Below are 12,226 nucleotides of genomic sequence, written 5' to 3'. Positions count from 1 at the left end.
CCTGTTATTTTATGATCATAAAAAAACTGTAAAGAAAAACACAAACCCTTCATGTCAGACAATAGGGAATGGTTAAGAAAATTATGGACAAGCCATGAGAGAGACTATTTTGAAGCTACATAAAAGAGCATTTCCAAGGAATTTCCAATAATACAATAAATTACTTAAGTCAAAATAGTAAATGAGAACAAAATAAAAATCACACACCTCACCTGGTATCTAAACTCCATAAAATCTGAATTATAAAAGAGACCAGAAAAAAAATATAACAATCATTTCTGAGACCAGAAAAAAATATAACAATCATTTCTGGGTGTTAAAGCTGTCACAGTTTCTTTATTCTTTTCTATATTTTCCAAATATTCTGTAACTGATAAAAACTATTTGTATTAAAAACATTATTGCAAAAGGGCTGGTATTAAGTGTTCAAATGTACCATGTAACCTTTAAGTAATGACTGTAAGTTCTGGCTTCATATTTCAAAAGAGTTAATTTATTATGATGAAAGTTCTCACTATCAGGGAATCCCAGAGAAATAATAAGGGGTTTTCCATAGGAATTCTCAAGAAAAAACAAATCATTTAACAGTGCAAACCAGCAACGTTAGGTGGCATGAGTGCTCCAGATGCTAAACCATGAAGCTTAACACTTGCCTGAAAAGAGCTTTGAGATTTTCCGGTAATTCGGTTCGACCAGCATATCCTGGGTTCATAGTAATAAATATTCCAACTGATGGCTTCAGTGTGATGGCTTCCCCAAGAAATACAAATCTACCAGAAGAAGAATGTTGACGGAATTAAATGTGTTCCTTGAATGTGACTACACATTGACAAATGCAAGCCACTGCAAAACGCAAATTATTATTAGGGAACTGTTGATTCTGGGTGATTTTCTTTAAAATTCATATGCATACATATTTTGAAGATGTTTTCAAGCATGTTTATTAAAAATGCACTCCCTTTCCCTGCAAAGAGTGACAAATATAGGAGGTACTCTTTTTTATTTTAGCACAGCCAGATAGGCTAGACTATAAAAATGAGGACTTGACTACTTTAATAGTTATTGAGAGGTGATGTCATTTCTGCCTTCAATGTGGGCTGTGATATTTGAATGGGATACTACACAGATAGAAAATATCCATGTTAAGAGGACAAAGAGGCTTCTTTGTTCAGTCTTCATTTTGCCTATCTGCTCACCCTCTCCCCTCACTCCCTCCCACCCTTCTCCCCACTTATTCAGCAAGTCTCTGTTGAGTACCACTGAGAGACAGAATGTGTGGTGGTTATGACACAGTCAGAGCTCCAGTCAGCTCTGGAGCCAGACTGTGAGTGTTCAGAGACTAGCTCTATCACTTAAGACATGTGCCAATTCCCTCCATCTCATAAGAAGGCAAGAGGGAAGGGATAATATTACCTACCTTATTGGATTATATGAGGATTAAAAGAGATTATGCATATAAATGGCTAAGAGGACAGTGCCTGGGAAATGGCAACTACTCAACAGACATTAGCTATGACTATTGCTACTGTCATCACTTACAGGCACTGGAGAAGCAGTGAAAAATTTGTAGAAAGATCTGCAAGGGACCAGTTAGATGCTGTTGGCCAGGGCCATGGAATGGACAAAGGCCAGAGGAGTCAAAGTGAAGGATAAGTGGAAGGAGATTTTCAGATGAGGGTAAATGACAAAGTATAAAGTTTTCTCTTATTGAGAAACAGAAAGGCTCAAGTAGTTAAAGAGCTGGGCCTATGTCACAGAATGGAGAGTGAGATGAGAGCCAAATTTTTAGGATTAAGGGCTTCTGAGGCATTAGACAATTAAGAGAAGATAGATTTTGTGTAGCCAAGGTAAAAATGAAGAAAACTTCATTGCCAGCCTATCACACCAGGGAAGGCAGACAGGCCTAGCGCTGCTCACAGAGAGGGAACTAATCTAACTGCTCTCCCGTGACACACAGCAGGAATAACCACAGTCAAGAGTATGGACTTTGAGGGGGTAGAGCCAGCAAGATGCTTGTAGGCTTCACTAAGGCATGATCCCACCTATCAAATCCTTGGATATAAAAATTATGTAATAAAATTAATGCTATCATGAAAAAGCCTAGCCATCTGTCATTGAGCTAGCATGAGATGAACAGGTACAACTCACATATACACAGACATGGACAAAGAATAAACTATCAATAAATATGGTTGGGAGTGTCCAAGAAATCCTTGCATGGATCAGTTACATAAATCTCCATAACAAAGGATGGTCTCCAACAACATATGGGTCACATCAAATCATAAGATTTTGACTAAAAACTAAAAATATGTCTGGGCGGGGGGCGCAAAGAGCAAATAATCTAACTTCTCTAACATGGCCTTAGAGCAGGGGGAAGTAAGGCAGCAGACATGTGGTCACAGGCAACTGATACCCTAGAGCCATGCAGTAGATGGACTGAGGGGTTTTCTAGGAGGTAGAAATAGCGAGATGTTGTCTACAATAACTGGAAACCTATATAATATAGTTTCAAGGGGGTAGACAATCCTTCCCTCACCGGGAGACTGACATGTTCCTGTGGACAAAATAGCTAGCTGAACAAAATACCCTAACAGGTGGGGTGATTGGGTAGGCCACATAAATGGGATTGCCCTTTATTCAAAAAATGTTACAAAGAAAATCACAATTGAGTACTATAATACTTATTTAGGATTTAAAAATATATTTTTTTCCTAGAGAGAAAGAACCAGCATGGGGAGGAACAGAGGGGAAGGGAGAGGGACAAGCAGACACCCGACTGAGTATGGAGCCCGATGCAGGGCTCAATCTCACGATCCTGAGATCATGACCTGAGCCAAAATCAAGAGTCAGATGTTTAACCCACTGAGCCACCCAGGTGCCTCCATACTTATTTCCCAAATTAAGCCATCAGATCCCAAGTGCCAGTCATGTTTTATCTTTTAGAGTATGGCATCATGTTGAGAAGTTATTAGGCTCTGGAGATATTTGGGAAGCTTCTGAAGTAACTAAGGGAGTAGCAGAGTGTGTGGGTGTTATCTACTATGATGGAACAGTGATCAAGCAGGTGTTGCTGGAGAGACCAGGATTTTGAATTTGGATCTATTAAATCTAACAGGCCTACAGGACATCAAGTGGAGCCTTGAGATGCCCCTACCGATACAATCTTTGGAAATCAAGGTATCAGAGAAACAATGGCTGGGCATTTGGCAGCCAGCAGCAAGCAGAGGATTCTCAAAGCCATGTAACTGGGTGAAATCATGAAGGGAACAAGACCCAAAGATTGAGGCCTGTGATAGCAAGTATTCATAAGATCAAGAAATACTAACAAGAAAAATTAACAGCAAACACTGACACAGTGCTTACTGCATGTCAGACACTTGTCCAAATGCTCTGTATTTAGTTATCATGGTCATCTGTATGGTAGCCACTGTACTTTTTCCAATTTTATAGAGGAGAAGTAATCAGCTCAGGAGCATCCCTGAGGGTGGGAGAAAAACCAGGAGAATATTGGTGTCCTGGAACCTATAGGAAGAAGTGTGCCCTACAGAAGGAAGGGACCAATGGTGTCCAGTGCCACCAGAAGGTCAAGTTAGATTACGACATGTCATTATGATTATTTAGATTAGAGGTGTTTATTTTTTTCAGTATTAAGGTAGTACACTTTTGTTGTATTCAACCATTAAAAACCACTAATAAAAAATGGGAAATCATTCTTCAAAATAAACCAGTCTCTTTTCTTTTATCCATCTCTTGAGACCAAGAGAGGCAGCAAGAGAAAGGAAAGGTGAGGTTTTACTGCATTACTTCATGTTCCTCCTTCTATTTGTAACAAACAGAAAGAAGCAATTCTCTACTCACCTCTTTTTCCTGTTTCTGATGGCATCATGTATCATTTTCACTTGTACGGCCACCACTGACAGAACTTCCACAGAAATTCGATTGAATTCATCAAAGCAGCCCCAAGCTCCTGTCTGCACCAACCCCTTATAGATATTTCCTATGGACTAAGTCATAGAGCAAGGCATTAAGAATTTAACAGAAGGGGGTTTTGAGCTATTAGTTTCAATCATTCCAAATCAGGGATAATATTGTTAGAATGTAACATTTTCTAACTCACTTACTTTGTAGTCCATTTGCTCTGAACAGTTGAATACATAAACCATCATGCCAAGGGCACGTCCAAGATCTTTGGTAGTTTCTGTTTTCCCTGTACCAGCAGGGCCAGCTGGAGCTCCACTCATGGTTAAATGAAGTGATTGAGTTAAAGTAATGTAACACCTTTAAACAATTGAAAGCGCAAATATTATAGTCTGGTATGAGATTTTTAGAAAACATTAGGGGCAATCTAATTTTTCTTCAGTTTCAAAAGTCAGGCTCTAGAATGTGGAAGTAATAAAAAATATTGATATACCCATAACTTGTTCATGGCAATAACAAGAGTCAAAATATTTTATATCAAATTTAATTTTAGGTTGGCTATTTAAAAATAATAAAGCAGATACTGCTGTATTTGTCTCATTTGCTAAGAACTGTGTAGCAATACAAATAACACTTGATTTGCAATGCTACTACTGAATTTCTGATGTGGGTAGGCAGAGATACTATTACTGTAGCAGACAACAGCTCAAACTATTGTTTATAAAGGAAAAAAAGAGAAATCTTGGAGGATGAATGAATTAAACATTGACTTCATTAAGCTGCTACTTAATGAATACATTAAGAGATATGTAAATATATATAAAAGCAGAACATGCAAATATATACATATTTCAATGTATAAAGTAAATAAACACAAGACAACTTGTAACATTAAAATACATGTCAGGAATTCATTTTAAATGTGTTGCTACATGCATTTAAATTATGATAATACCTATTTTTGCAGGAAAGACTCAAGAGGTTCTCAGACCGAGGAGAATTATGCAAAGACAGAATGTAATACTCATAAAAGAAGAAAAGCTAACAAATGGCAAGGATCTAATATGAAGTTTCCATAAATTATTTTTGTCTTAGTATGGACAGTGGACCTAATAAAAAGACATCCATGTGGAGAGCTGAAGACCGGGGACTAGGGTCTGCTTTGCTAATCATTAGATGTTAATCTTAAATAAGTCTTTTGCCATCGACATGCCTCGGATTTCTCCTCCATAATCCGAGGTTTATTATAGGGCTATATTATCAATACCAAAGGTAGATGCCTTAAGAAATTCAGAGTACAATGCAAATAGAAGCAGTTACTTAGGAAAATGTAAAGCGTCTCTGGATTTTAGGGCCATTGCATGTTTAATTGCATTTTACAATGAATATGGAATGGAAAGACCCTGGAACTAGGAATTACAGCATTTTTTATACGACTATCCTCTAGTAATTTTTTCTCACGGTTCCAAGTTTGGGCTGGACACGTGGCTATCTGCTGTACCTATCACCTTCTTGTCAGAGCTGCCAAATTACCAAGCTCCAACCAACATACTATGTGCTGAAATGACATGTACAAATCCCACAATGCCTCCTTCCTGATGTTTTGCCCTTTTCACTGGCTGACACAAAGGTGGAAGTCACATCTGGCATGTTGGCCATGTGCTGGTCTATATCACTGAACCACTCTCTTCTGGATTGTTATGCAAGTGACACACCAGCTTCTCTGTAACTGAAGCCATTACGTTTTGGGCCTCTCTGTAACAGCTTAGCCACCCATGCTCCACACCAGTCCACCCATGCTCCAGGCCAAGTATCTCAGTTATAAACTGAGGACCTATGTCTCTCAACCTGCCCATGGAGGGAAGCAGGAGACGCTGCCGGCCTTGCCTACCACACAAAGGGAAGGTCAACATCAAATGAGATGTAATTAGCATATGTCAAAAGGTATCACTGTGCTAGGGTAAACAATAAACAACACAAAAAGTAAAATTGAAAAGACATGTACACAAAGTGAACATCTTCTGCAGCACCACTCACTCCATCAAAATGAACATTCAGCTTCCTTTTAACTTGCAAATAAACCAAATAAACCACATAGGGATTTTTTTTAATTAAAAAGCTAGTAAGCTAGTAGGCCTCACATACTGGCACACTTTGAAGTGTCTCTTCCCTTTTTCTCCTACACCCTGTGCCTCTCTTCTTCTCAGCTTTATTTATACTGGCAAGGATGCAATAGACTCTTAGCATTTGCAGTTTTGACTGTTCTCAAGTGATTCTGTCAAGGTACAAGTTTCAATCTCTCACACTGAAAGAAGTATAAAAATTAACCAATTAAGATAGTAAATACTGCATTTCAGTTAGAGACAAGGTAAAGAGAACTGAGTTAGAAAAACAGAATTACAGGGGCGCCTGGGGCTCTGTAAGTTAAGCATTCGACTCCTCATTTCAGCTCAGGTCATGATCTCAGGGTCATGGGATCGAGCCCCGAGTCTGGCTCCATGCTCATCAAGGAATATGCTGGAGATTATTTCTCGCTCTCTCCCTCTCCCTGTACTCTCTCTCTCTAAAATAAATAAATAAATCTTAAAAAAAAAGCAAAAACAATTACAATTTATCTGTGATGATATCATGGGCAGATTAATACGAGCAAGAACAATCACAAAGCTAATGGCACAATTTCACTGACTTCCCAGGTCCATCAACATAAGTGTTAGCTTTACTGATATATTTAAAACTGTCTATACTTTCATTCCCAGATAAATTGTGTGGTATAGTGACAATGCATAATTGGGAATACTCCTGTGATTGTGAGATGTTTTTTCTTTCAGGAATGCCAACAAACAAATGTGCTTTCTCCCACCAAGTAATTCTGCAGAGGCTGGAATACTAATAAGGAATTCTTTATTAATGTGACATATCCCTATCTCTACAACATTCATTGTGTGTATATCCTGATTTAGAGTCAAGTGGCAATGAACTTCTAGTTACGGTAGCCCCCGTCCCTTGACATACTTGAGACACACTGACTCTGTCTCTTGAACTGGCCAATCTCTTTTCCCCCTTAGGAACTTTGCACTTGTCTCTACCTGTCACTTTCTGCCCTACGATGTTTACATAGCTTCCTCAGTATCATTTAGGTCTCACCTCACACAGTCTATAGTGGACTCTCCATTCAAGATACTTTTTAACATATCACCCTGTTTGATTTTTGTCATAGCATATATTATTACCACCTAAAATAACGTTATCAATTTGTTTTTTGTTCCTCTTCATTCCCAGCCAATCGCTTGCCATTGTCAACTAGAAAGTGCATTCTTTGGGACCAGGAACCATGCCCATTTAACTCTGGAAGAATACTCAACACACTGCTTCCTAAGTGCTTGTTAAATCATTGAATGGATGTATGTTCCCACTCTTTTCTCTCTTTCACTGGAGGTAACCCTTCAAAAATCAATCTGCATGTAGGCAATTCCTATGTTTACACTTTAGATGAAGGGATACAGGGGTGGGAGGTAGTTACAAATCCTGGCATCAGGATGTTAGCCACAGATAATGAGAGAGAATGGACTCAATGATCAAGAGTGCCGTCTTTGACCATATTAATTTGCTCATGAAGGGGACCTGGGTGGCTCAGTCAGTTGAGTGATTGCTTATGGCTTGGGTCATGGTCCTGGGAACAAACCCCACCATCAGACTCCTTGCTCAGTGGGGAGCCTACTTCTCCCTCTGGCTCTGCCTCCCCGCCATGCTCTTTCTCCCTGAAATACAAAATTTTTAAATCTCATGATTTCATGATTTGTAAATTGTCTAGTGTCTGTACTTCTGCTTCTCTGATTTGGTTCTCTTTATCTCTAAAGTCAACATCTGCTATGTCACTTCAGTAGTTCATTTACACAGTTTTCCTATCTTCCAAGTTTGTTCATCATTTTCTCTTACTCCATTCTGTTCCATCTCACACACCTTTGCCCACACTTGGGGACTTTTCCAGCTCGCTTTCTCCCATCTGACTCCAACTTATCATGGTTACCTGTCAGTCAGAGGAGTGATCACAAGCCGAGGACTGTTGCCTAAATATTCATAGAAGTACTGGAATTGGGCATCACAAATATGAACAAAGCAGTGTTTCTGGGTATCCTCCCACTGGTGACGAAGCTGACACAGCCAAGCAAAGGCTTGGGGACTGACAACCTGAAAACATCACATGATCATCACACACAAGACACTGGTAGTTTCGAGGCAACAGACTTTATTAATCTAATCAATTCTGCTGATTCACATCTCTAGAATCTGTGAAATTGCTCTTACAAAAGGGCAATCTCATGTATGCTATTGCAAGTTGCAATTGCATATAGATGGTTCAATACTTAATCTGAACTATGTGTCATCAGTCTTCAATATAAGATGGCTTTTACTGTCAAACAACATCAATTTGTTCAACAATGCTTTTTTTCCCCCTTTTATGAATTAGCCCTGGGGATTTCATCACTTTTCTAACTTTATACTCATATCATTGAAAACAGATGGAAAAATACACTCTGTAGTAATACACATAACCTGTAATTTCTGCATGTCACAGATATAAACAAACTATACTTTCAACAAAGTCCATTCTAAAGCCAGTTTTACTTTTAGGGCATATTTCCCACTTCATTTTTCATTAAATCAAGTTACAGTATTTTTTTCATTGCTATTCCTTATTTTAATCTTATCCACTCTTTTTCCAATTTGAAAAAATAATTCCAGTCTCATACTCTTGTGACCCTAGGATTTCTCAGGGACCATTTAAGTTACCCAAATTATTATCTACTATGTATTCTGACATCGACATAAATCTCCAAGTTGCACATTTGTGCATTTTAGATGATCAGAAATTAGGCAAAGTCTTTACCTCTTGGAGTACAAAGGGCATGTTTTAAAACATAACTTACCCTACTCCAAGTAATCACCACTAATAAAACATAATCAAATATGTAAGAAGGTACAGGTCATATTCAAAGAGCAATTATCAATGGTTCATTATCAAAATGAGAATACATGATAAGTGATATTTTGCAAGGATCGGTTATGGGTTAGCAATGAAACAACATCATTCACTAATGGTCCATAACTTGGATAAAGAAGTATTTTACAAGTTTATGGCTTACACAAAGAAGCAGTGCTTGCTTGCACTTTCTGGAGAGAATTAAAATTCACTTTCATTTTTATAGATTGAAAGTGAACTAGCAAAACAACAGGAAGCATTTCAAAATACACACATGCATTCAAATTGAGAAGGGAAAGGTCTTGCTTTAGAATACCACTCAAGACAACAAAAGGGGTGTGGAGAAAGTAGCTGATAGGCATGTTATACCAATGCTGTTCAAGAGACCAGCACACTTGTGACATTTCTAAGTAGGAATGTATTTTAGAAAATAAGCTGAGGAAATTCTTCCTTCACATTAAACACTGCCAGTATTTAAGAGACACAAAGGCTTTGTAAAGAGGTAAGAAGGGTATTAATGCCCTGCAAGGATTAGAAAATGACTTCCCTAAAGTCTGTCATTTAGCCTTATAAAGAAAAGACAAGGGATGACCAATATTTCTCTTTCTTCAAAAGGAAGCCATCAAAGGCACACAGAAATGGTTTAAATGACAATCTTTAGGCTATGGGCTCGGAAGCCACAGAGGTGAGACTAACAGGCCAACAGACCAAGTGGATGACGTGTAGAAAAGCCTCAAGACAGGGAAATGAAAACAGTGACTTTACAAGGTTCTTGTATCCTGGGTTAATTATTTGGATGATATGCTTTAGAGGTTCCAGAGTTGGCCAAACCTGTGGGATACCACTTGGGATAACTTTCATGAAAATAATTAGCTAACTCAAATCAAAGTCATTCAAAGTAAGACAACTAATTTCATAGGACTAATTAAAAATATGCAACTTTTAAAAATGACTTCTTTAGAAGTCCTCTTGACAATAAATACCACTGTTAGGAAACAAAAAAAAAAAAATACATGGAGTTTCTGTGAACAACTTGCCTTCTGGGAAATAAGTTTGGCCACCACATCTCTGGCATGGACGTCGATGGTACAAATTGTCATGATCTTCTGCCTTTCTCCAGGTAGAAGCTCTCCCAGTAGAAGTGCAATCAGGGTATTCAACTGAGAAATCTAGAAGAAATTGTATAAAAAGAGGGGAAAGATTATAAATAGTCTAACAGCCCAACAGCCTTCTTATTTGTGAAGAGCCCTGTAGTTTATAAAACCATTTCAAATATGTATCTCAGCTAGCATTTAAACAACCCAGGGGTAAGAGAGAAAGGAAGGGATGCTATTAAATTAAGTACTTAAATACAATAAATATTATAACCCTCATCCCCACCCCACCCTTGAGCTGAAACTCAAGAAGGCAGGCAAACTCGAAAGTAATGACAAAGTCAGAGTTAACAGCAAAGTTTTCTGGTTGCACTGAACTGATTTTCCGTCCTCATGACAATTAGTCCACAACTTTGCTGGAACAGAAAAGATGACAAATTTTTAAAGATCAAATTGAGCTAACCTCTGTAAAAGTACAGTAAGAACTAAATATCAAGTGATTTTTGTTGTTGTTGTTAAAGATTTTTTTTAAGATTTATTTTGAGAGAGAGAGAGAGAGAGAGAGAGAGAGAGAGAGAACGCATGAACACATGGGATTGGAAGGGAGAGAGATGGAGAATCCTTAAGCAGACTCCTTGCTGAGGGCAGAGCCTGATGCAGGGCTCGATCCCAGGATCCTGAGATCATGACCCAAGTTGAAACCAAAAGTCAGATGCTTAACCAACTGAGCCACCAGGTGCCCTCTTATTTGGGGGTTGTTTTGTTTGTTTTTGTACAGCAGACAGGATAATTACTAGAAAAATATTTAAAATGTAACCTGAAGACTGTTGCAATATTTTTTCTTACTCATACTATTATTTTTAGGTCCATTGATTTCTTACATCAATATTTTTCAAACTAAAGGTCTCTTTTCACAGAATGCAAGGGAATGAAATGGAATGACAGGGAATAGAATGGCATAGAAAATGTTGCACTACAGAGCATGTATCATCTTGTGAAACTTTCAATTTCCGACTTTTGAGTGTATACATAGATGTGTAACCTAGATCTGATATAAAATATTTCCCATTGTTAATTGTATCAGAAAGCTCTCAAAGATCCTCACTTAGGTGAAACGTCAGGACACCTGCACCCCAATATTTATAGGAGCAATGTCCACAATAGCCAAACTGTGGAAGGAGCCTCAGTGTCCACCGAAAGATGAATGGATAAAGAAGATGTGGTCTATTGTATACAATGGAATATTCCTCAGCCATTAGAAAGGACAAATACCCTCCATTTGCTTCAACGTGGATGGAACTGGAGGGTATTATGCTGAGTGAAGTAAGTCAATCGGAGAAGGACAAACATTGTATGTTCTCATTCATTTGAGGAATATAAAAAATAGTGACAGGGAATAAAGGGGAAAGGAGAAAAAATGAGTGGGAAATATCAGAAAGGGAGACAGAACATGAGAGACTCCTAACTCTGGGAAACGAACTAGGGGTGGTGGAAGGGAAGGTGGGCGGGGGGTTGGGGTGACTGGGTGATGGGCACTGAGGGGGGCACTTGGCGAGATGAACACTGGGTGTTATTCTGTATGTTGGCAAATTGAACTCCAATAAAAAATAATAATAAAAGAAAAAAATGAAAAAAAAAGATCCTCACTTAGGTGGTCATTTGGTTAGCATGCTTATTTATTCAGAGTATGCCTGCTTTATTCAAGGCTTCTTAGCTACACACTCCTCTCCCACCAATTCTGTTCTATTTTAGGGTAACACAGAGTAAAACAATGCTGCCTTTTTCCTTTTTTACTCTGCAAAGGACAGTCGATTACAAACTGTTAGCTCCTGAGAGAATTGGTAATGCATGACTATGACACATCACCAGAGGCTCTCAAACCTTTGTGGCCTACTGTCAAAAACACGCTCCCTATAGCACTATTATCATATCCCAGAAAACAGCCAGCACTGCAGACTTCCCTGGGCCTGCTGGGCAGCTGACCTGGAGAAGGTTATATAATTCTAGTAAGGATGGAGAGGGAAGGCAGAAAGACAGGAACCATAATAGGCAGTTTATATTCAATTAGAATATGCAAGGTGCCAGGCACTAACCATGTTATCTATAACATTCCAATCTTCATAAAAATCAATTATTATCTTAACTTTGCAGATGAGGAAATTGAGTCACAAGCATATTAGCAGGAGAGGGGTAATTCAAACCCAGACAGTCTGCCTTCAGAGCCTGAGCT

General features: G+C 38.5%; 1 protein-coding gene across 1 annotated transcript in view; it reads right to left on the bottom strand.

Moving 5' to 3' along the window:
* DNAH11 (dynein axonemal heavy chain 11) overlaps nt 1-12,226 on the bottom strand; it is a 299,232-nt gene that overhangs the window by 189,312 nt on the left and 97,694 nt on the right. Inside the window, exons 29-33 of the mRNA XM_055314731.1 lie at nt 9,940-10,071; nt 7,949-8,109; nt 4,125-4,281; nt 3,862-4,007; nt 654-770 (exon numbers count right to left, since the gene is read on the bottom strand). Of these exons, the coding sequence (XP_055170706.1) occupies nt 654-770; nt 3,862-4,007; nt 4,125-4,281; nt 7,949-8,109; nt 9,940-10,071 (713 nt within the window). The remainder of the gene's footprint in view (nt 1-653; nt 771-3,861; nt 4,008-4,124; nt 4,282-7,948; nt 8,110-9,939; nt 10,072-12,226) is intronic.

Source organism: Nyctereutes procyonoides, unplaced genomic scaffold (genome assembly GCF_905146905.1).
Source record: "Nyctereutes procyonoides isolate TBG_1078 unplaced genomic scaffold, NYPRO_anot_genome, whole genome shotgun sequence".
NCBI classification, from domain to species: Eukaryota; Metazoa; Chordata; class Mammalia; order Carnivora; family Canidae; genus Nyctereutes; species Nyctereutes procyonoides.
The sequence above is the reverse complement of the archived record's forward strand: the minus strand, read 5'-3'. Positions and strand labels throughout refer to the sequence as shown.